This window comes from Papio anubis, chromosome 1 (assembly GCF_008728515.1).
Source record: "Papio anubis isolate 15944 chromosome 1, Panubis1.0, whole genome shotgun sequence".
NCBI lineage: Eukaryota > Metazoa > Chordata > Mammalia > Primates > Cercopithecidae > Papio > Papio anubis.
Window position 1 is genome coordinate 159,631,250 of NC_044976.1, and position 24,216 is coordinate 159,655,465.

At 54.6% G+C, this 24,216-nt stretch overlaps 2 protein-coding genes across 2 annotated transcripts; one reads left to right on the plus strand and one right to left on the minus strand.

The window, feature by feature from the left end:
• Positions 1 to 747: 747 nt before the first annotated feature.
• On the plus strand, positions 748 to 11,736 carry ARL8A (ADP ribosylation factor like GTPase 8A). Its single transcript, XM_009190083.3, has 7 exons — positions 748 to 1,036; positions 7,069 to 7,149; positions 7,445 to 7,518; positions 9,332 to 9,425; positions 9,606 to 9,673; positions 9,910 to 9,980; positions 10,622 to 11,736. The coding sequence occupies exons 1-7, from the start codon at positions 914 to 916 to the stop codon at positions 10,669 to 10,671; spliced, it is 561 nt and encodes a 186-aa protein (XP_009188347.1). The 5' UTR covers positions 748 to 913; the 3' UTR covers positions 10,672 to 11,736.
• Positions 11,737 to 15,629: 3,893 nt separating this feature from the next.
• On the minus strand, positions 15,630 to 22,040 carry GPR37L1 (G protein-coupled receptor 37 like 1). Its single transcript, XM_003893295.5, has 2 exons — positions 21,251 to 22,040; positions 15,630 to 17,415 (listed from the first exon to the last, which is right to left on the minus strand). Exons 1-2 carry the CDS (start codon positions 21,878 to 21,880, stop codon positions 16,600 to 16,602), a joined length of 1,446 nt encoding a protein of 481 aa, XP_003893344.1. The 5' UTR covers positions 21,881 to 22,040; the 3' UTR covers positions 15,630 to 16,599.
• Between the last annotated feature and the right edge of the window lie 2,176 nt (positions 22,041 to 24,216).

Sequence of the window (24,216 nt, forward strand, 5' to 3'; positions counted from 1 at the left end):
CCACTTCAGGAGAACTATCACTTTTCCTCCTGAAGAATACTCTGCTTTTCACCAAAACAGGGCAACATTTGCCTTTGTCACAGGTGTTCCTCACTGGAAGCCCCCTGCCAGGACTGTATCTGCTTCGGTACCTTGGGGATGCTGGTAAAAATCGGGAGCAACTTCAAGCGTCCGTTTCACTTGGGGCCAGAGGCTTCCTAACAAGTGGTCGGGGTAAATTGTGGTGAACAAAACAAGATGGAGTATGAAAAGGCCCGAATACGGTTGTCCCTCTGCGCTGGGAGCATTTTGAGGGGATGGGACTCTACCCAGGGATGCTCAGAGGCAAGGGTTCAGGAACAAAAAAGCCTCCATTTGCCTCCCTGTCGTAGAGATCTCATCTTCGTGTCCTGGAAAGTGAGTGACACACTCTCCTTCAACCTGGAAAGGCTCCTGCTTAACCGGGACCTCACCCACCTCGAGCCCACCCCCCTTTAAGAAAGGGGGTGCCAGTCAGGGCGCGGCGGTGGGGGACAGGGTCTAAAATAAATTAGACCCCATTTCCTAAGCGCCTCTCGACGCCAACTGCCAGTCAACCCCCGCCCCTGAAGCCTGCGGGTTCCCTGCTCACCCCACCTGCGGGTGCGGCCCCTGGTCCCTGGCTCCGGCGAGGGAGGAGCGCGCGCTCGGGTGCGAGCAGGACACGGCCCGGCCGCGCAGGGCGGCGGCGGCGGCGGAGGAGGAGGGCGCTGAAGCCACACCCATCGGCGAGCCGATTCCGGGGCAGCGAGTCGTCGGCCGCCGCGCTCGAGCCTCCGCCCGCACCGAGCCGCGGGACCCGGGCCGTACCGGGGAGGGGCCGCTCCGGGCCGCAGCGCGAGGTCAGCGAGGGGCGGCGGGGACCCGACACCGGGCGGGGCCGGCGGCAGCGACCATGATCGCTTTGTTCAACAAGCTGCTGGACTGGTTCAAGGCCCTATTCTGGAAGGAGGAGATGGAGCTCACGCTGGTCGGGCTTCAGTACTCGGGCAAGACCACCTTCGTCAACGTGATCGCGGTACGAGGGCGTCGGGTGCGGGGTCCCCGGGAGCGGGCCGCGGGTCGGGCCTGTCCCCGCCCGCGCCGCGCCCTGCTGAGCCGGGGTCGCCGCCTGGCATGGCCGGGCACGGCCGGGCGCCGGGCGGGGGAGGAGCTGGCCCCGAGTGCTTGGGGCCTAGTACGGCCCGTGCCGTGGGGGACCGGAGCGGCGCGCGACCCGCTCTCCCACCCGGGCCGGTACTGCACGGCTGGGGGCAAGGGAAGGGGGACTAACAGACAGGGCCGGTGCCACGGGGCAGGCGGCACCGAGGGGCTCTCGAGGCAGGAGGGACCAGCTGCCGGCTGAGACGGGCCCCCTCTGGCCCCCGCGCAAGGGGGCATGACGGAGCGAAAGTGCCCGGGCCTTCCTGTCCCGCGGGTAGAGGGTCACGGGACGGGACGGCCGAGAGGCTTGGGGCGGGGGTCTGAGCAAGCCCAGCCCCACCCAGAGGGCTTAACCCCTCCTTGCCGGAAGAGGAAGCCCCGGCCCTATTGAGGGGGAGGGGAGGTATCCCCCGGGGGTAGAGAACTCAGCTGAGGCCCTTGGCTCAAGCCCAGACTCCTCCCCAACCTCTCCCCGACCCGCAGTGTCTAGCTGGGGGTCCAGGGAGGATGGCATGGTAACCGGAGTTTGGAGACTCCGTCTGGCTCAGAAGTTGCAGGAGGAGGTGCTCCCAACAAGAGAGGATGAGGTGCAGGGGCACTGCCCGCTGGGGCCTTGGGAGAGTGGCTCTAAGGGCTTTGGGTAGTCAACACCGAAGTGGGTGATTGTAAGTCTTTCAGTGCCAGGGGAGTGGTGGGGAAGGAGTTAAAATCTCTCTCAAAAAAAGGGGAAGATGAGCTCCATGGGTGTGAGCTGAGGCTGCAGTAATGGCTGCGGCCTGCCTGTCAGAGCTAGGCTAGACAGGGCTTGTGGGTCGAGGAAGTGTGGGACAGGGACTGGGGTTGTCCAGGGACCTGGCCTCAGTCCCAAAGCTGAGGTTTCCAACAACTGTGAGTTGGCCAGATAGTGACCAAAGATGCTGATGAGATAGGTCAGCAGAGGAATGTGTCCAGCCAGCCTAGGTACCTCCACCTGTCATGTTGTTGCCCTGCCTTGCAGAAGATGGGCCTCCCGGACAGTTCTCAGCATCCCAGAAGGCAGGGGATGTCACTTCATTGGACCTGAGGCATGAAGGCAGATGGAAGGCTCAAGGGGCGGGCACCCTGATTGAACACTGGCTTCCTTTCCCAAACATGCTCTGCAAATGACCTCTGCCCTTCCTTGACCCAGTGTCTCCTGTCTCCTCTCTCCTGTCTCCTGATCTGACAGGGCAAGATCTTCAGGCCAATGCTGCGGTTTTGACACAGTAATTTTCGGAGCTAACGCCCCTGGGCTCTGTCTGCCTAGGCTCTGCCCTTTGGGTCAGAGACCCTCTGGTTAAAGTTGGCATTGACTTAGGCTCTTGGATTCCCAGAGCAGGCACACAACACCTGGACTCTGACCTGACTCTGCAGGCCTAGGTGGCTTGGCTTCTAGACGTTTAGGTGTGAGAAATGCAGCTGGGCCTAGGTATCTCCTCATTCCCCAGGGTGTTACTACAGCTGTGCTCTGGGACAGGGATCTACAGGTACCCAGGTGGGTTCGGTTTCTGGGTCTGCAGTTGAGCCTTTGACAGGAGGGCCCCCTCTAGACCAGCATCGTATCCAGAGAGTTGGAGACTATAGCAGACCAGAAACAGAACCCGAGACTCCCAAATTCCCATGCCAGGGTCAAGAGTTTCTGTGATGTACAGGAAAAGTCCCCCATCTCCAGCCCACATGGTCCCCTTTTTTATCTTAAATTTGCCACTTCCGCTGCCACATCTAAAAGAGCAGGCAAGCTAAATTCCCTTCTTTAAAGAGGCTTCCCAAGGAAAACCACCCCGTGTGAGCTGCAGTTGGAATTCCAGGGTCCTGGTCACTCCAGCATTTTCAGCTCCTCTGGGGCTACCACACTGGCATTTCTGCCCACCCCGTGTATAATCACAGTTGAGTGTCTTCCAGTAAGAAACGAAGAGTTGGGAGCCCTGGGCTCTGTTCCCGTGCCTACCACTGGATTTCTGAATTACCTTTGCCTGTTCATTTGGCCTCTGTTTGTCTCAGATCTTTTGGCATTGGGTTTTTTCTACTCACCCTATGAGGTCTAGCTGTAAATAGAAATTGAGTTTAGTGTGTCTAGCTGCTCAGCAGGTTAATTTGAGCTGGAAAGAAATTATATACAGTGCTTCTAAGAACCTAAAACATCGGCGGGGTGTGGTGGCTTACGCCTGTAATCCCAGCAATTTGGGAGGCCGAAAACAAACAAAGAACCTAAAACATCCTTTGAGTTCTGAAAAAGTTGTGATGCTAGAAAAGTGGGAGGTGTTTTGCCCTAGGAAACACATTTTCAATAAAAGTGTCAAAGACTGTCCTATGGATTAACTAGCCTTGGAGTGCCCAAGGGGACTTAGGAACAATGGGTGGACATTCTAGGAATGATAGGTTTTTTTTTCCCCTTTTTTTTTTTTTTTTTTTTTTTGAGACAGAGTCTCACTCTATCGCCCAGGCTGGGAGTACAGTGGTGCAAACTCGGCTCACTGCAACCTCCGCCTCCCAGGCTCAAGCAATTCTCCTGCCTCAGTCTCCCAAGTAGCTGGGATTACAGGCATACACCACCACGCTTGGCTAATTTTTGTATTTTTAGTAGAGATGGGGTTTTGTCATGTTGGCCAGGCTGGTCTCAAACTCCTGACCTCAGGTGATCTGCCCGCCTCAGCATCCCAAAGTGCTGGGATTACAGGTATGAGCCACCACGTCCAGCCAGATTTTTAACTCAATATAAACAACTTTCTGATAGTTGGAACTGACCCAAGAGGGGATGGGGCAGAAGGGATTGAAGTCTGAGACAAGAGATTGGGCTGCATGACTTCAGGTTAGTTCCAACCTTAAATAAAGAGCTATGAGACAGGGAGGCATTCGCAGCAAAATTAAGTCATAATCTGATTCCACCTTATCTCCAATTCACAGCTGAACAGGACCTACTGGTGCTGGGGAGCCTGGCTCCTTGAAGGCCCTCCTAGCATCCCTCTCTGCCAAGGTCACATTCTGCCAGGCTGGGCTTCTCATTTACTTGGTAGCCTGTGGATCTTCTAGTTGTCAAAGAGCAGTGATGGTTTTCCATGCTATATAGAAACCATTTCCAAGCACGTTGTGAGTCTTATTTACAGTTCCTAAGAGACCGAAACCCTTCTCCCCAATTTTACATTCAGAAACCCTGAGGTCCAGAGAAGTTCAAGTTTCTTATCCAAGCGCTCCTGGGATGAGAGATAAACAAGAACTGGGCCTCCTTCCTCAGACTCTGTGGATGGGGATGGGGTAGACTGCAGCATGCTGCTGGGGTTTGGGTAATTTCAGCACACTTAATTCTCCCTGCTTAGCCAGAAGAAGCCATTTCCTCTTCCTCAGTGATTCCTACCTTTGGGGCTCTCAGACCTTTTTGATATCTGAGAGGAGTTAGAGACCCTTTCTCCAGAAAAATGTACATACAAACAAAACTTTGCACACACACACACAGATGGTGTACAATTTCAGGGGGTTCAGGGGATCTCTGAAGCCCAACTGTGGGCCTCAGGTTGGAAACCGCTGCTGGACCTTGTCATTGGGTGTCAGTCCTGGGTACTCCGTTCTTACATCATCCTAGGGCCCTGACGAATGGGTGGTTCCTGCAGATAAAAGGGAATCGGGCCGGGCACAGTGGCTCACGCCTATAATCCCAGCACTGTGGGAGGCCGAGGCGGGCAGATCATGAGGTCAGGAGATCGAGACCATCCTAGCCAACATGGTGAAACCCTGTATCTACTAAAAATTAAAAAAAAAAAAAAAAATTAGCCAGGCGTGGTGGCGCGCGCCTGTAGTTGCAGCTACTCAGGAGGCTGAGGCAGGACTGCTTGAACCCAGGAGGCAGAGGCTATGGTGAGCCGAGATCCGCCACTGCACTCCTGCCTGGGCGAGAGAGTGAGACTCCGTCTCAAAAAAAAAAAAAAAAGAGGGGGTGGGGGAGGAATCGAAGCACTCTTATCAGGGGTCTTCATGTGGACTTGGAGGCATGAAATAAGAGCCAATCATCTACATCTTGGCTAATGGTCAGGGCCCCTGATTTCTTCATGTAACCCAAGGCAAATTATTCCTGCCAGCTGGTGGGAGAAAAGGGCATTGGTAAAGGAACAGGGCTTGACTGGGCACTGTGGCTCACCCCTGTAATCCCAGCACTTTGGGAGGCCCAGGTAGGTGGGTCACTTGAGGTCAGGAGTTCAAGACTATCCTGGCCAATGTGGTGAAACCCTGTCTCTACTAAAAATACAAAAATTAGCTGGGTGTAGTGGTACATGCCTGTGGTCTCAGCTACCGGGGAGGCTGAGGCAGGAGACTCACTTGAGCCCAGAAGGCAGAGGCTGCAGTGAGCTGAGATTGCATCATTGCACTCCAGCCTAGGCGATAGAGTGAGACTGTCTCAAAAAAACAAAAAAAGGAACAGGGCTATCACCCTCAGGTTCAAAGTTGAGTGAGCCCCATCTCTTTTTTTTTTTTTTTTCTTGAGCCAGAGTCTTGCTCTATCACCCAGGCTAGAGTGCAATGGCATGATCTCAGCTCACTGCAACCTCTGCCTCCTGGGTTCAAGTGATTTTCCCGCCTCAGCCTCCCAGGTAGCTGGGATTACAGGCACGTGCCACCACGCCCAGCTAATTTTTTTGTATTTTTAGTAGAGACGGGGTTTCACCATGTTGGCCATGCTGGTCTCGAACTCCTGACTTCGTGATCCACTCCCTCAGTCTCCCAAAGTGCTGGGATTACAGGTGTGAGCCACCGCGCCCGGCTGAGCCCCATCTCTTTAGCCCAGGGGATAAGCAGAAGTGTCCTACCCGTGAACATGGAGATATGACCTGAGAGGGAGTTGGGTCTGGCCTTATTTGAAGCTTGCAAGTGGTTTAGAAGAATCCAGAAATCTTAGAGACAATACAGAATGGATTTTGGAAAATGGAATTACAGTCAACCCCCCAGTATTCAGCAAACATTTACTAATGGGGGTCCTCTCCCAGGAAGTGTTCCTTCTAGTGAGGAGACACATACATCAGTAAGCAGACAATATAGAGTGTGGGTTATCCTTCCTAACAACTGGAGTACAGTACAAATAAACCCAACCATGGATAATCCCGAAATTGCTTGGCGTGCACTGCATTTTCAGAAAGACCCATATACTCTGCCCCAAAAAGTTTGACTTTTTTGGTTGGAAAATGCGTCTGCTTTCTTGAGATCCTCCTTAACTGTTAGAACATGACTTGCCTCAAGTTCTCTTCCTGGGAGGTAATTTCTTCCTCCTCTCCACTGGAGAGAAAGTAGCATCAGTTACTACAGAGAGATGTAGGTTAGACTTGAGGAAGAATTTTCCCCTAGTCTAGGCAGAGAGATTGAGACTGATAAAAGTGGGTCTCTTTGGCCGGGCGCGGTGGCTCAAGCCTGTAATCCTAGCACTTTGGGAGGCCAAGACGGGTGGATCACGAGGTCAGGAGATCGAGACCTTCCTGGCTAACACGGTGAAACCCCGTCTCTACTAAGAAATACAAAAAACTAGCCGGGCGAGGTGGCGGGCGCCTGTAGTCCCAGCTACTCGGGAGGCTGAGGCCGGAGAATGGCGTGAACCCAGGAGGCGGAGCTTGCAGTGAGCTGAGATCCGGCCACTGCACTCCAGCCTGGGCAAGACAGCGAGACTCCGTCTCAAAGAAAAAAAAAAAAAAAAAAAAGTGGGTCTCTTCACAGGGCATCCCCGAGTGTAGGCGGGACACATAGGTTGGTGATAGCCCATCCTGCCTAAAAGCACGGGACATGCAAGACTACCCCACGGTGGGAAGCCTAGGATGCTCTGGCCTGGCCTCTGCATGGTTCTTGCAGCCTCTTGGTCTGTGGCTAGGACATGTCGATTTTTGCACCGTTTCCCATTCTGAGTCTTCTTTCCAGTCAGGACAGTTCAACGAGGACATGATCCCCACCGTGGGTTTCAACATGCGCAAAATCACCAAAGGGAATGTGACTATCAAGGTGAGGGCTCGGAAGTTAGGGGGTGCAGAGGACTCTGTGTGTGTGTTGGGGAGGGCAATGGAGGCCCCTGGGAGGAGCGGGCTCAAGTGGGGCAGAGGCCAGGGTCCCCCTGCTGAGGAGCTGGGAAAAGACGGTAGAAGACTTCTAAGGTAGACGGAGAGGGGGATGGAGAGAGGGGAGAACTGGAGAGAAAGCCAGGGAGGCAGAGGAGAGTAGGGCAGAGTAGGAGGGGGCATTTGAGACCATTTTGGTGGCCTGCCCACTACTGAGGCTATCTCACCCTCTTCTTGCTCAGCTCTGGGACATTGGGGGACAGCCGCGTTTCCGCAGCATGTGGGAGCGCTACTGCCGAGGAGTGAGCGCCATCGTGTAAGTACACGGGAGGCATCCCCAGACTCCAGCCTTACCTGGCTCCCCTAGCCCTGCTACCTTCGAGGACCTCAGAGGCGCAGGGTTGTATTAGACATAATCCTCAGTTCATGACACAGTGTCGGTCCGTGGCCTGCCTTTATTTTGCATGCTGCTCCTTTCTTATTGGATAAATGCCCTGAGCGCTCACTACCCAATCTAAGAAACAGACACCTGTGTGTTCTCTTCATTAACTGTCTCCCTCCCCTCAACCCAAGTCACCACTGTCTTGAATTTTGTGTGATTTAAATGATTCTTTTTTTTTTTTTTTTTGAGATGGAGTTTTGCTCTTGTTGCCCAGGCTGGAGTGCAATGGCGTGATCTTGGCTCACTGCAACCTCCTGCCTCCCAGGTTCAAGCAATTCTCCTGCCTCAGCCTCCTGAGTAGCTGGGATTACAGGCATACTCCATCACGCCTAGCTAATTTTGTGTTTTTCGTAGAGACGGGGTTTCTCCATGTTGGTTAGGCTGGTCTCGAACTCCTGACCTCAGGTGATCTGCCCATCTCGGCCTCCCAAATTACATGCATGAGCCGCTGCGCCCAGCCCTCTCTTGCTTTTTAAAAATAATGTTTTTTTGGCTGAGCATGGTGCCACACACCTGTAATCCCAGCTACTTGGGAGGCTGAGGCAGGAAGATTGCTTGAGCCCAGGAGTTTAAGGCCAGCCTAGGCAACATAGCAAGATCCTGTCTTTAAAAAAATAAAATAAAATAAATTTTAAACATTGAAAAATGGCAGGGCACAGTGGGAGGCCAAGGCAGGCAGATCACTTGAGATCAGAAGTTCAAAACCAACCGGGTAACATGGCGCAACCCTATCTCTACAAAAGTACAAAAATTAGCTGAGCCTGGTGGCACGCACCTGTAGTCCCACCTACTCAGACGACTGAGGCGGGAGGATCTCTTGAGTCCGGGAAGCTGAGGCTGCAATGAGCTGTAATTGCACCACTGCACTCCACCCTGGATGACAGAGTGAGACCCTGTCTCAAAAACTAATAGGCCGGGTGCGGTGGCTCACACCTGTAATCCCAGCACTTTGGGAGCCCAAGGCGGGTGGATCACAAGGTCAGGAGATCGAGGCCATCCTGGCTAACATGGTGAAACCCCATCTCTACTGAAAATAGAAAAAATTAGCCATGCGTGGCGGCATGCACCTGTAGTCCCAGCTACTTGGGAGGTTGAGGTAGGAGAATCACTTGAACCTGGCAGGCGGAGGTGGCAGTGAGCTGAGATTGCACCACTGCACTCCAGCCTGGCAACAGAGTGAGACTCCATCTCAAAAATGATATTAATAATAATAATAAAATGTATTACATATATATGCCCAAACAATAGATCGTTTAGAATAAACAATAGGTTGCTTTTTAACCTGATAACAAAAAGTATCTTGCTAAAAGAAATCTTCTAAGGTTTCCTTTGCTTTTTTCACTCTAACCTTATTTAGTCTTTCCATGAAAACGTAAGTGGGTCACTTTGAGAGGGTCTTACAGCTAATTCCAGAGGGCCCATGCTTTTCCACATGAGTAATGGCTTCCCCAGAGTAGCACTTGGAGGCTAATGGCAGGCCCCAGGAGTCCCCGCAGCTGTTCACTCCCATAGACTCAGAAAACATCCGCGGAGCACCTGCCTTGAGCCAGGCCAGGTAGCCCATGGATCCTGAGGTGACCAAGCTGCAACAGATGCTTTGGCCTCCAAGCAGCAGCTCCTTCTCTTCCTTGCACCACCCCAGCCTGTGGTGTCAACATGCTTGTCCCCACCCTGCCCTTTTCCCCAGGTACATGGTGGATGCTGCTGACCAGGAGAAGATTGAGGCCTCTAAGAACGAGCTCCACAACCTACTGGACAAACCTCAGCTGCAGGGCATCCCGGTCAGCAGACCTGTGGGAGCGGGATGGGGAGGGAGCTCGGCTGGGAAGTCACTGGGGGCAGGTAAAAGCCAGGCATAGTAGGGGCGCAGAGAGGAAACGGGACCCAGGAGGCCAGCTCACCGCCCAGACAACCTGGGCACAGCTGCCCTAGACCTCATCCTCACCCTCGCTTCTCCATAGGTCTTAGTCCTGGGTAACAAGCGAGACCTTCCGGGAGCATTGGATGAGAAGGAGCTGATTGAGAAAATGTGAGTTGGGTGGCTCTTTATATTACTTTCTGCTCTCCCAATTCCCCAACCACCAGTCCAACAGCCTAGGCTTGCTGCTGTTCTTAGTATTAGCCACACGGTGGCAGCAGAGCCCACCTTTTCAGGCACCTCACCCTCCCCATTGTAGCCTCTTAAGAAAAAGGCCCTGCTGTCCCCTAGTCCCAGGCCCCCTGGACGTGCGTAGCCTCAGTGGACTCTACTCTGGTTTCCCCCAGGAATCTGTCTGCCATCCAGGACCGAGAGATCTGCTGCTACTCCATCTCCTGCAAAGAAAAGGACAACATTGGTGCGTAGGATTGGGGAAAGGGGAGGAGAGGGGAGAGGCATTTCTGGGTGTTTTAGTGGCTCTCAAAGGTTCTCGCTCCACAACTTTCCTTTAAGTCCAAAGCCCTGTGGCTCTTGGGTAGAAAAGGCAGCTGGGCGGCCCAGATTCTGGGCACTGTCCCAGCTCGTCCCCAAGTGGTTGTATGATCTTGGGGTTGAAATCGATCCCTGCTCTGGGCTTCACCGCCTCACTTCTAAGATTCTAGGGCTGGACCCCGTGATTCTCAGGTCCCTGCTGGCTCTGACATGCTGTGGCTCTGTCTCTTTCCCAGCACCTGGATTCCGCTACTACTTGTTCAGGGCCGTGTGGCGCTTGCCAGCTCTGGACTTCTTGTTTGTTTGTTTTTGAGAAAGTGTCTCGCTCTGTCACCCAGGCTGGAGTTCCGTGGAGTGATCATAGCTCACTGCAGCCTCCAACTCCACTCCTGGGTTCAAGCAATCCTCCCACCTGAGCGTCCCACGTAGCTGGGACTCCAGGTGTGCGCCATCCCTCCTGGCACCTCTGGACTTGTGATACCCTTAGGTTTGGTTTCTTAGGCCTCTGCTGCCCCAGCATGGCCAGCACTTGCAGGCCTTATAAGCTGTTCTCTTTTCGCCTCTCAGACATCACCCTACAGTGGCTTATTCAACACTCAAAGTCACGGAGAAGCTGAGACTCCAGCCCTTCTCCCTCAGACCAGGGACCGTCGTCATCTAAACCTGAAGCCGAGCTCCCCGCCCACCCCCGTCGTCCCCCTAAGCCCACCCCTCCTCACCCAGTGTGAGGAGGGCCCTCTGGGGACCCCAGAGTCCTGTTCTGCTGAGGTTTGAACTCCTGTTTTTATTGTAAAATACATTGCCCCCCATTCTGGTCCCCTAACTTCTCACCCTTCCCTGCTGCCTTTGTCCCATCACCTAGCCCTGGCTCCCTCCCAACAACCCTGGGCCACAGCCCCCGCCCCTGGCTTTTCCCCGGCCCACTCCTGCACCTCCCTTTTCAACACTCTCTGTTATCGTCCTGTGTGTACAGTATATATATGTATATATATTTTAATTTTTTAATTTAAGCAAAGACTAAAATCAACCATTTGATGCTGCAGGGCATCCCTTTCAGGACCTGGGAGGGGGCAGAGTCTGGAGAAAAGGAGGGAGACGCAGGTGGACTTGGGGCAAGTTCAGATCAGGAGAGGTGGAGACTGGCACCTGCGGCAGATACCAGCCTGGGCACTGGTGGCCGCCCCCCTGTCCCGTGTGTTTCCACCGCCCAGTCTGGCTTGTCCTGGCAGTGCTTGAACCCCACAGGCTAGCAAGGGCTTCCGGGGGCCCCTCCCCTCGGTCCCCAGCCTGGGTAGAGCCACCAGGTACGACCAGGTACCAGAAACCACCAGGTGCACGGGGCAGAAAGCCAGCATCCATGCCCCAGCAGCCCCCTCCTGCCTGCTCCTGGCTCCCAGCTCCTGCCCCTCCCCAGGGCCCCCACCTCCACGGCCCACTTCATTTTCTGTTCTCATTTTGCAGAGTTGCACAAGGAGAGAACTCAGCATGGGGGGTTGGTTCTTTGGGTTCTGTTTGTTTATTTGTTTAATTTAATGATTTGTAAAGTGATGTTCCTCTTCCTTTTTTACACTTTTCAGCTCATATTTAACCTCTGTTTGGAAAATGATTCTTGTAACTGTACATTTTTTTGCCTCCTAATAACAATGACAACAACAAAAATAAATGACCAGTTTTGTGTTGGGGGGGTGTATGGTGCCGGTTACTTCTCCGCAGTTGGCATGGGTTGCCTGACAGGCCCACAGGGCCACCAGCACACCCCTGCACACTGGGCACCAACAGAGCCACGGAGCGCGAGCACGTGCCCGCCCGGGGAGCACAATGGCGCTGCACAAAACGGCCTCCCACACGTGCGTCCAGGCTCTTGCGCCACCTCCTTCTCATTCTCTTTTCAGACTTTCATGTAGCCAGCTTTGAGCCAGCAGCTGCCACGTGGGGCTGCAAAGCTCTGTTGAGGGAACTGCCCAGGGCTGGGTAGAGGTGGCAAGGGACGGGGCTGGGTGCTGTTTTGTGTGCGAACTGAGCTGCGCTCTCCTTAGGCCCAGTTCAGGCCTCAGCCCCTCTTTCCCAGGCCCTGGATCTCACCGGCAGCCAAGGTTGAGCCAGAACCAGCACCCTGTCCCTCTGGCCCCCAGTTCCTACCCCAGAACCAGTTAACTGTGCTCCAGGGGTAGGGCTGGGCCCACAGAGCCTGGGGGAGTGTCACCGCCTTTGCTGCCTCTCAGTTAGTGCCAATGCTATGGGTTTCCTGGTAGGAGGCCTGCCCTCGCTCCTCTGCCTGATTCTAGTCGGCCCCCCCACCCACCACCTCACCGTTCACCGTCAGACTGGTCCTCCCTCGGCACTGCTCACAGCTGCTGCCTCAGAGCCTGGTGGCCCTGCCTGCTCAAATCCGAGGCCATCTTGACCCAGTTTCACAGTAAGCCCCACCTCCTCCCGCTCCACCTCCCTCGGCCTCTCCTTCACCCTGGAAAATGGAGCAGGCCCCTGCAGAACACCCCAGCCCTTCTCACCCCTCCCACTGCAGGAAAAAGGAGCCAAATTGTCCCGTAGTCCTGGGAGTGGGGATCTTGACTCCTCATCCTGGGCCCCCCAGCCCCTCACCTTCATTGGTGCCCAGAGCTTCCTCCTGGAGGCAGTCATCAGACCTGTCAGAGCAGTGCCCTGCCTGGAGAGGCAGTTCCCCACTGCTGGAGAGTTGGAGGAAAGAATGTGGATGGAATTTGGCATCTGAAGCTAAGTGATTCTAGGGTACTTCCCAACTCCTAAGGAAAATGGGACATGCCCTCCTGGCTAAGGAGGTTGAAGGGGGGCCAGGGCTCTGTCCCCTGCCCTCTCCTGGCTGCAAGCTTGTCTGGGTTTGCCCTGGGCCTGGGATCCTGGGAGAGGACCAGCAGTCTCACTCATCTGGGGCTGTTTCCAGGCCGAGGTGCCTTTCTAGATCCTGTGATCCTCAGTGAGGACTGAGGTTTGAGATAAGACACCTGGTTACCAGGAAGCAAGCGAGCATCCTCCTTCCAGAGTGCCGGCATGCAGCAGGTACTAATAAGACTTGAAGAATTTGTTCAAGGGCCAGGTGCAGTGGTTCATACCTGTAATCCCAGCACTTTGGGAGCCCAAGGTAGGAGAATCACTTGAGTCCGGGAGTTTGAGACCAGCCTGGACAAAATAGTGAGACCCTATCTCTACAAGTAATCAAAAATTAGCCAGGCGTGGTAGTGCACACCTGCAGTCCCAGCTACTCAGGAAGCTGAGGCAGGAGAATTGTGTGAGCCCAGGAAACAGAGGCTGCAATGAGCTATGATCACACCACAGCACTCAGCTTGAGTGACAGAGTGAGCTCCTGTTTCAAAAAATAAGTGTTCAGCCAGGCATGGTGGTACACACCTGTAGTCCCAGCTACTCAGGAGGCTGAGGCAGGAAGACTGCTTGAGCCCAGGAGTTCAAAGCCAGCCTGGGCAACATAGTAAGACCCCTCCAACTCTTTAAAAAAAAAAAAACACACACACACACACAACCTATTAAAAGTGAACAGGGAACAGACCATGAGTATAGGTAATTTGTCACGTTTGGGGCCCTTTGATGCCAAAACCTGGATGCAGTTAAGAATCCCCTGGCCAGGCTTGCTCCATCACACTGGAGAATTGAATTCCCAAAGGGGAGGAAGGAATAAAAGGTTTGGGGCACTATGCAAAGTGCTTTATGTATCTTGTCTCATTAAATGACCATACTCCTCTGTGAAGGACAGATTATTCCCATTTTGCAGATGAGGAAGCTGAGACTGGGTTTAAGTAATTGCACTCAGGTTCCAGGATAAGTGATGAGAAGGTGACTCCCAAGTGGAGCAGGGAGACGCAGTGGATTTCAGGCTCCCCTCATCCCCGTAACCTGGCATCAGGATCTGAGGGCTGGTCTGAAGTCTGCCCTTGGGTGAGCAAGCATGTCAGTGGCATCTCAGAGCATCCCAGCTCAAGTCCACCGCCCACCATGTGCCAACCCCCACCGCAAGCCTAGGACCCCTAAGCAACAAACCCTACATTGTTCCCCCAGCTGGCCCAGGCTGCGGGGACAGTGGCTCTTTCCCAAGACTGCTGGCCTGCTGACTGATTCTGCAAGCCATTCACGTTGGCAGGCCTGGGAGGTGGCAGTGGCAGAGCCTTGGAGCCACGATCTCTCCCCCTTCATCTCTGAGTCGACCAACCAGCAGGAGGGAGAGGCGGAGGGCACCCTTTGTGGAGGAGGACTCCTAAACAGGATGTTGAGGGGTCTGCCTCCCCTGCCCTGGACTTCACCTCAGTTCACCCGGCCCCTTCCTGCATCCCTTAGGAAGCTGGTGGTGCCTCCAGGCCTGGCGGAGGGTGGAGAAGGAGTTGGGGAAATGGGGAGGAAATGGTCCCTAGGAGCTTCAGCGTGACAGGCCTGCCTTTGGTCCCCTCTCCAACCTGCTCCCCCAGCCATCTGAAGTTTCTACAGACAGAGCTGAGGGCTTCAGTCACCGTGGCAACAGGTCTGCTGAGAAATGGGTGGGTGTCACTCCCCAGCACAAAGGGTGTGCGCATGGCGGCGCCATCACCTAGCAACGGCCTCCCTCTCTCTTGGCGGCATCACCCGCCCTGGGGGTGGGTGCCAGGGAGAGAGAACAAGGCCGTTAAGATCCCCAGGAGAGGGGGAGGGAAGCCTGGGTACAGGGCAGGCTGAGGCCAAGGAGTGTGGGTGGGTGGACAGAGGAGAATGGAGCCCCGGGTGCTCGGAACCCCTGCCTCTGCCCGTCCCTGGGCCCCCGGGACCCTTCCTGAGGCCCCGTGTGGAAGTTCTAGGTAGGCCTGGTGGGCAGAAGTCTGGCGGGACCCAGGACAGAGCTTCAGACAGGGGCGGCGGTTCTGAGGAAAGCTGAGCTCCCAGGCAGGGAGTGATTGGTAGCCTGGCTGAGGCATCACTTCTGTTTGATGCTGTGCCAGCTTCCCAGGGACCCACAAGGCTAATGGTGCCCTCTGGAAGGGCCCAGAGGTGGGGCTGGGGGAAGTGGGACTTCAAGGGCAAGACCCCACAGGAGGAGCTGCATGAAGCGTCTGCCGGGGGCAGTGGGAGCTCTGGCGGGAAGGGTGGTGCAGTGGGGGCTGGGCTGGGGCAGGCCGGGGCAGGCAGCTGGGCCGTCTACAGGCAAAACAGTCCATTCTAAGAAACTGAACAAGAGCGGCTCTCAGAGTGACAAAGGTTGGGAAGTCCTGGGGCTCACAGAGGAAAGAGCACTGGCCTCCCTCCAAGGGGGGCTTTGTGGAGAGAGGGCATAGCAGAGACGAGGGCTCCAGGAGAGAGATTTTCCAGGCTTTTGACTTCCCAAGGAGCATGGGGTTTAGACCAGGATGAGGACTTAGGTCCCCCGGCTCCCTGAGCCCTCCATCCTCTCTGTCCCTCAAAAGCCATAAAACCCTTGGAGTCCCCAGAGCCACAGGGCTGTTCTGAACATCAGCCACAGGCCAGGCCAGGTCAGCAGAAATTCCCCTAGGCATTGCCAGGCCAGGAAGGCCCAGGTGCATCTGGGCCCTGCCAGAATGTGGCACAAGAAAGTGGATGGGTGTAGGGGTAGTTCTACCTAGTTTATTGTTTCTCAGGAAGGGCCTCCTATGGGAAAGCACCTAACAGGGAGATTGGGATAGGGCAACCAGGGGATCCCAAAGAAAGGAGGAGGAAGGAGAGAGAAATCCTCTGGAAGAAAAGAAGGCACCAGTAGGAGGAGGCATCCAGGGCTGGGACAGATCCGGTCCAGAGAAGAGTGTATTGAGGCCGGGCGCGGCAGCTCACACCTATAATCCCAGCACTTTGGGAGGCCAAGGTAAGCAGATCACTTGAGGTCAGCAGTTCAACGCCAGCCTGGCCAACATGATGAAACCCCATCTCTTCTACAAATACAAATATCAGCCGGGTGTGGTGGTGCACACCTGTAATCCCAGCTACTCAGGAGGCTGAGGCAGGAGAATCGCTTGAACCCAGGAGGCAGAGGTTGCAGAGAGCTGACATCAGGCCACTGTACTCCAGCCTGGGCAACAGAGCAAGATTCTGTCTCAAAAAAAAAAAAAAAAGAAAAGAAAAGAAAATGAAGAGTGTGGTGAGCCACATTGAGCTGGAGCCCCCAAGGAGCCCCCATTCCAAGATGGAGCCCCAGGTTGGGGGTTGGAAGATGATGCCTGGGAAGGGCACAACTAAAATATGGTCAGGTTACAAGGCAGAGAGCAAGAAGAGAGACTGCAACCAAGGGAGGGCAGGCAAAGTTCTGGCTCCCAGCTGCTGGGACGCAGAGTTTCTGGGCAGTTCTAAGGACCTAGAAGCATCACCACCCACCAGTGGAAAGGACAGGGTTGGAAGGCCCCACAAGGGACAGGAAAGGCCCTGCGTGGGGAGGGGGCTTTGACATTCCCAAACCTTGACAAGAGGAACCAAGTCCATCTCTAGACAGCAAGACAGGCAGCAAAGCAAGACCTATGGGGAAAGAACAGCAGACACCGGCGGGGGTGGCGGCCCCTCCCTCCCTCCCCACCCCTGCTGGAGCCTCAGCAAGGTGTGCCCAGGGGCAGGAGCGGGGGTGACTCCCTGGGCTTGTGGAAGTAGATGGAAGAGGACACCTCGGTCTTGAGCTTGTTGTCCGAGCCACTGGCGGCCGAGGCCTCCGAAGCCCCGCCACACTCCTCACAGCAGCAGCAGCAGCAGCAGTCCAGGAAGGCCCGGCCCAGCGGCCTGCAGATGCATAGGAGCAGCACCGGGGTGATGGCGCCCTTGAAGAAGGCAGAGAACTGGTTGATGAGGCCCAGGAGGTCCAGGGTCTGGCGGGTCAGCTCGGTGGAGAGGTAGGCCACCACAATGTTGCAGACGTTCTCTGGGAGGGTGCAGAAGGCGTAGACCACGGTCAGGCCCACCACGGTGCTGTTGAGCTGGCTCTCACACTGCTCGTGCTTGCTGGCCCTGCACTCCGACTTCCTCCCCGGAGGGCCTCGCACCCGCCACGTCACCAGCTGGCAGGTGACCGTGAAGAGGATGGGCAGGCAGAAGTAGCAGCCAAAGTACCACCACATGCGGGCGTTCTGGTAGGTCATCACCAGTGAGTACAGGGACTCGGGCAGGCTGGCTGAGGGTTTCATGATGCACGAGTCCAGGGTGCCCATGGTGGGGGCAGGCTCCTGTGCCAGCTGCCACAGCAGGAGCTCGGGCACGGCCAGCGTCATGGAGCCCACCCAGATGACAGCCAGCTTGGCCAGGATAGATTGGCACCGCTCGATGGGCCTCACCTTGGGCAGGGTGCTGGTGGCCACGTGGAAGCGGTCAATGCCCAGGGCACAGAGGCTGAAAGTCGTGACTCCCAGAGAGGAGACCTGTGGGCAGGGAGGTGAGGGAAGGAAGGGAGGGACTTGGTCAAGGAAGGAATGGAAGGACAAGGAAGGAAGGAAGGAATCTGGATCAGGAAGGACAATGAATTGAGTAATAATCAGTAACAACTCCATTATAATAAGCTTTTCCTATGGGTCAGGAACTTTACATATCACATTCCCAATCAACCACCTTACAGCTGAAAAAGCTCAGGCTCAGGCAGGAAGAGTGACTTGCCCAGGACTACGAGGCTAGCCTGATGCAACATGGTGGAGCTGAGGTCTCTACTACACACACCAAAATTAGCCCGTCCTGGTCAGGCACACCTGTGTTCTTTGCCTACTCGGGAGGCTGAGGTTAGGATGAATGGCCTGGCTCCCACAGACCCTGTTGCTCTCTGACAGACTTTGGAAAATCATCTCCAAGGAAGAACCAAGATGAAGACATAGAAGTTCTGGATCTTTGCAGGTCCTTCCACTGCCCACACCCCATTATGTGCACGCATGGGATGAATGGTCTTGGGGAACATGGCTTATGTGTGCATGCGTGCGCGCACACACACACACACACACACACACACAGAGTCCTGCTCCTGGCCCTGTCCGGAGAAGCCCAGGGCCTGGCTGTGTGGGGAAGTGGCCCCCCTCCGAGCAGCCTGTGCCCACCATGCCCACACACTATTCATCAAGCGCATGGAAAACCACCCCGTGAGCCAAGAGGAAGCAGCCTGAGCAGCAGGGGAGGAGAGTGCCAAAGAGCAGGAAGGAAGAGGGGACCCTCCCGCACCGTCAGATGCTGCTTGGCCACACTCAGAGATTGTGCTCAGATCCCCCTCCTGTCCAAATTCTTCTCTCTTCTGGATGGGGAACACAATCCCCAGCTTTTAGCACGGTCACCAAGTGTCCTTTGTGAGAACCCCAACCCCATCTCTTGGCAGGGGAGCCCAGGCCTGTGGAGGCACAGCCTTTAAGCTTGGGTAGAAACGCCGCCATTCTCTCTCTCTTTTTTTTTTTTTTTTTTTTTTGAGAGTCTCACTCTGTTGCCAGGCTGGAATGCAGCGGCACAATCTTGGCTCACTGCAACCTCCACCTCCTGGGTTCAAGTGATTCTCCTGCCTCAGCCTCCCGAGTAGCTGGGATTACAGGCGTATGCCACCACGCCCAGCTAATTTTTATGCTTTTAGTAGAGACGGGGTTTCACCATGTTGGCCAGGATGGTCTCGATCTCCTGACCTCATGATCCACCCACCTCGGCCTCCCAAAGTGCTGGGATTACAGGCGTGAGCCACCGTGCCCGGCCCTGTCCTTCTATTTTACATCTCAAAAATATCTCAAGTTTTATTCCAAGCTGCCTTTTCCTGCTCCTTCCTCAGCGTCATCCTGAGATCCTCCCTATAAAAGGGTGTTGCCAGGCGCAGTGGCTTGCGCCTGTAATTCCGGTACTTTGGGAGACCAAGGCAGGTAGATTGCTTGAGCTCAGCAGTTGGAGACCAGCCTGGGCAACATGGTGAAACCTTGTCTCTACCAAAACTACAAAAATTAGCCATGCATGGTACTGCCCGCCTGTGGTACCAGCTACTCGGGAGGCTGAGGTGGGAGGACTGTTTGAACCTGGGAGGCGGAGGTTGCAATGAGCTGAGATTACACCACAGCATTCCACCCTGGGTGACAGAATGAGACTCCGTCTCAAATAAAGAAAAAGAGTGTTGTGGGTGACAGAGTGAGACTCTGTCTCAAAAAAAGAGAAAAAGGGTGTTGTCTCCCTCCACCCGTCCCACCACCCAGCCTAGAAGGAGGACTCTCTACCAGCCTGTGGATCATCTCTATCCTCCAGGAGGTGTGGAGGGGCTGGCCCAGGAGGACATTACATATGTCAGGACCCACAGTCAGGGAGGGCCAGGTGTTCATTTACCTACCAGCCACATGCAAGCAAGAGGTCATACGTGTCTGCCCTTTTCCCCTTCTCCTCTATACCATGCCCAAATAAAAACCACCATTTATTGATTTTAATTCTAAGCACTGTATAGACATCACCCATTTAATCCCTTAAGAATTCACCCAGATAGCTATTAGTATTATTATCCCCAATTTACCAATGAAGAAATGGAGATTTAGGCAGTTAAAGTAATTTACCAAATCACACAGAGAGTGATGGGAAAAGCCCAGTTTCTAATCTAGTCTGCTCAATTTCAGAGTCCTGCGTCTAAGCACGCCCAGCTCACATGGGTTGTGAGCACGAGATGATAACTAAGATGCAAAGGCTCTCTCCAGTTGCAGGGTCTTCTTTTTTTTTTTTTTGAGACGGAATCTCACTCTGTCACCCAGGCTGTGCAATCTCGGCTCACTGCAACCTCTGCCTGCCAGGTTCAAGCGATTCTCCTGCCTCAGTCTCCCAAGTAGCTGGGACTACAGGCATGTGCCACCACACCCGGCTAATTTTTTATTTTTAGTAGAGACAGGATTTCACCATGTTGGCCAGGCTGGTCTTGGACTCCTGACCTCAAGCAATCCGCCTGCCTCAGCCTCCCAAAGTGCTGGGATTACAGGCGTGAGCCACTGCGCCCAGCACAGGGTCTTCTTTCAGGGTGGAGTACCTTTGGACCACTGTTAGTCAGTCTCCCTGGGTTGGAAGGACAGGAAAGGACTGTACCCACTGCTGAGACCCAGGGAGTCTGTCCAACTATGACATCATCATTGTTACATGGTGAGGTGGGGACAGACCTTGGAATAGGACCTGTGTCCGTGTGCCTGATCCTGAGCCCTTCTCCGGCCAGGCAAGTCTCCCTTGTCATGCAGCATCATTCACGAAGGAACAGCAGCTTCACAGGGAGGCCACAGTCACTCCATTACACTCCATGCAGCCCAAATTTGAAAGACTGCTTATTTTGTCTCATAAAGAGAGGGTGGCCTTGCTGTGTTTTGCATAAATGCACCCATCAGTATATTTCTTCAGTGTTTTAAGTTGTCTCTCTATGCTCTACATACCCTTTGACACCCGTGGACTTATCGTAGACATTCCCAGAAGTGAGGGCATAGTGGTATACTTTAGAAGTGTAGAACAGGCCAGCTGGAAGGACCATCTGGTCTACCCACCCTGGTTGGGAGACTTGGTCTCCCAACCTGCCCAGTGACGCCCAGTGACGCCCAGTATGTCAGTGGTAGAGCTGAGACTAGAGCCCCCCCATTAGCTCCAGTGCCCAGAACCAGGTATTCCCTTTCAGAGAGGATCTAGGAAGTTGCTGGTGGAGACGACAATGGTAACAATGAGAATCCCAGCAGGGAGGGAAGAACAGAGCAGTCTTTTGCTTCGGGTGCTTGTATTCTTGTGGAGTGGAGGCTGACTTGATCCAGACGGGTGTGAAGGAAACTGGGCTCTCCCTTCAGGCACTCCTTCAGGAGGCAGGAGACGGTGAAGGGAGCTGTGGGAGCAGGACAGCCGCAGAGGGTACAGAGGGAAGAAGAAGAACCGCAAGAAAGGACAGAGGGATCTTGGGTGGGACAGGGGAGAAGGGCTGAGGAAGGGAGAAGGCAGCTTAGGGTCTGGAGAAAGTGGGAGAGACCTGCCTTGAGGTTGCTCCTGAAGCAGGAGATCAGGCTGGGGCTGGAACCCAGGGACCCCACACACCCGCCTGTCCCCCTGGCCTGCCTACTTCTCTTGAGAGCAACCAGAAACCAATACCGTATTTGTCTCCTTCTCCACGGTAGAGGAGAAGCAAGCCAGAGCTCCAAGACTCAGGTTTTGCACACCCACAAATTCCACTTCCAAGGACCTGATGGAGACTTTGAACCCCTTCCCTGGATTGCAGCCTCCCAACTGAGCTCAGACAGAACACACACTCACCTCCATGAAGGGCACGGCCCGACAAGAAACGTCACCCAGTAGCCTCTGCTTGGTGATCTCATTGAAGATGACAATAGGGAGGCAGAAAAAGAGGACCAGAAAATCCCAGAGGGCCAGGCTGGCAAGGATAGAGTTCCAGGCGCTCTTCAGGTAGTAGCTGTGCCACACGATGCACATGACCGACAGGTTGCCCACGATGCCCACCGCAAACACCACCAGCGCCAGGAGCATGATGGCATAGGCACTGTAGGAGCTCTCGGTCACCGGATACAGGGGGTTCTGGATCTGCAGCCTCTGCCCCGGTGCCCCCGTCAGATTACCCCTCAGCTCCTGCCCGCTGCCTGGGGTGCCCCCATCCTTGTCGGGGTTAGGGCTGGTGGCCACCAAGGGCTTGGTGGGCTGCCGTCCAGCAGGGTGAATGGGCCGGGGGTACTCCGCCCACTCCTCAGGCACATACTGCTGCACTCCCTTGGCCTCCTCATCCTCGGTGCCCCTCTTGGATCGGTTCTGCTGCTCCTGGGTCTCGGCTCTGTGCCTTCCCAGGTGCAGGGGGGCACCCCCAGAGACCCTGCTTAGCCCCACAGCCAAAATCACAGCAAGAGAGACAGCCAGGGGCCACAGCCACCGCATGGCTGAATGAGCAGGAGGCAGCCACCCCGGGAAGAGCAGGTGAGTGCAGGGGCCCAAGAGCTGGGCTCCAGAGAGGCAGCTGGCCGGCTGGATCCGCCTCCAGTCAGGCGTCTGGCATCACACTCGCCTGCCCTCCCTCCCAGCCTCCGGCCATGGGCTGGGCAGGGCCCTCTGCTGGACACACAGCACTGTTTCCTGCCCTCACACGTCTCATCCTCCACGACGCCGCTTCTCAGGCCCTACAGCACATCAGGCTGTGGGGCCCTAAGAGGGCACCTGCTTCAGGCCCCTGAGAGTAGGAAGGAAATGTGGCCTGCCTAGGGTGACACAGGGAGGTGGGGCAGAATGGGAACTGGGGTGCAGGTCTCCTGATTCTAAGGCAGCTCCTCCATTCAAAACTGAGCAATAACCATCACTGTCACTTGTGGAACACTTCCTAGGTCCTAGCACTCAGCTGGTTTCTCAGTTAACCCGCAATTAATCTCAGATCACAAATCTGAGGTTTGTAGAGGTCAGTCACTTGCCACATAGTTGATAAAAGGCAGAGCAAGGCCCGTAACCCAGATCTGATTCCAGAGATTTCTAATTTTTTTCTTTTTTTTGGTCGCCCAGGCTGGAGTGCAATGGTGCAATCTCAGCTCACTGCAGCCTCTGCCTCCTGGGTTCAAGTGATTTTCCTGCCTCAGCCTCCTGAGTAACTGGGATTACAGGTGCCCGCCACCATACCTGGCTAATTTTTGTATTTTTAGTAGAGACAGGGTTTCATCCTGTTGGCCAGGCTGGTCTCAAACTCCTGACCTCAGGTGATCCACCTGCCTCAGCCTCCCAAAGTGTTGGGATTACAGATGTGAGCCACTGCACCCAGTCTAAAACACCATATTCTGAGCCAGACACAAGATGCGTGGACATTTGCAATAACACGTCTTTACTGACTACATGTTGTGTTCAAGACACTCAGAATACAAAAATGTAAAGGATCTCTGCCACCAATGAGCTTTCAGTCCAGAGAAGGAAGTACATGTGTAAGTAAAGTCAGTGTGATAGATGCTATGAAAGGCAAGGGTCATGATGCTGAGGGAACCCAAGAAAATCTGGGGGGATCTGGAAGGCCTCCCAAGTGAGGTGACATTTGAATGGATCCCAAGAAATGGCTGTGAGCTTGCCTGACAGACTATGGGAAGGGAGGGTGCTCCAGGCAGAAGACACAGCACACACAAAGGCTGGGTGATGTGAAAGCAGGTGATGTTCCCACAAGACAGCAAGTCTGTCAAGGGGACTGGAGTGCAAGGGAGGTGAGGAGAGATCATGGGCCCTTGGGAAAAAGAGGCTGGAGATATCAGCAGAGGAGGAACTGGACTGTAAAGGACTTTGTATGCCAAGCCAAGGAGTTTAGATTTTATCCCATAAGCCATGGAGAATATCACAGGTTGTTAAGCAGACAATGACTCAACTAAGTTATTCTAGAGGGGTCCCTGATGGGCAGCTGGGGTCCTAGCAGTCTGGAACAGGAGGATGCAGAGACCGGGGGACCTGTTGGGAAGCAGTGGGTGATGGAGAGAAACCCAGAGTCAAGGAAAACCAGCAGCTTTGAGGGGCTTTGGCTGTGCATGGGAGGGAGAGGTTGAGGCATAGCTCAAGCATGGAGTGGATAGTGAATCTACCCACCCACATTAGGGAGGCACAGTTCTGAGGACAGACCACATGATGCCCAGGAGAATCCACTGGAGAACTAACTGGAAGACCTGCCCCAGAGTGAGTCAGATCATTCCCTCCTCCCAACTCCCATGGCATTAGGCTGCTGTCATTGAAACCTACCACCTTCACCAGCCCAGCCAACATGGTGAAACCCCATCACTACTAAAAATATAAAAATTGGACAGGCATGGTGGTGCACACCTGTAATCCCAGCTACTCGGGAGGGGAGGGGAGGAGAGGGGAGAGGAGGGGAGGAGGCAGAGGATGCAGTGAGAGGAGAGTGAGCCTACCACCTTCCGCCTTGTGGTGTGGCTATTTGGGGATTTGGGTAACTAGAATCATCTATCATCTGCAGCATCACCACTCACCAAGTACCACACTTTGCTCAATGCTTGCTATAATTATCACTTACTCTTTTTATTACTCTCCTAGACTCTGAAAGGTAAGGCAACTTTCCTAAGAACACACAGCTAGTGAATGACAGCTGGGATCCAAATGTAGGTCTGTCCAACTCCAAAGCTGAAACTTTTTTTTTTGAGACAGGGTCTGGCTCTGTCGCCCAGGCTGGAGTGCAGTGGCATGATCTTGGCTCACTGCAATCTCAGCCTCCCAGGCTCAAACAATCCTCCCACCTCAGCCTC

Coding starts and splice junctions, on each gene's coding strand:
- ARL8A (XM_009190083.3), top strand. CDS start 914: ATGATCGCTTTGTTCAACAAGCTGCTGGACTGGTTCAAGGCCCTATTC. Junction 7,150..7,444: donor AAGGGAATGTGACTATCAAG/GTGAGGGCTCGG, acceptor CTTCTTGCTCAG/CTCTGGGACATTGGGGGACA. Junction 9,426..9,605: donor CTCAGCTGCAGGGCATCCCG/GTCAGCAGACCT, acceptor GCTTCTCCATAG/GTCTTAGTCCTGGGTAACAA.
- GPR37L1 (XM_003893295.5), bottom strand. CDS start 21,880: ATGCGGTGGCTGTGGCCCCTGGCTGTCTCTCTTGCTGTGATTTTGGCT. Junction 17,416..21,250: donor GGGCCGTGCCCTTCATGGAG/GTGAGTGTGTGT, acceptor CCCTGCCCACAG/GTCTCCTCTCTGGGAGTCAC.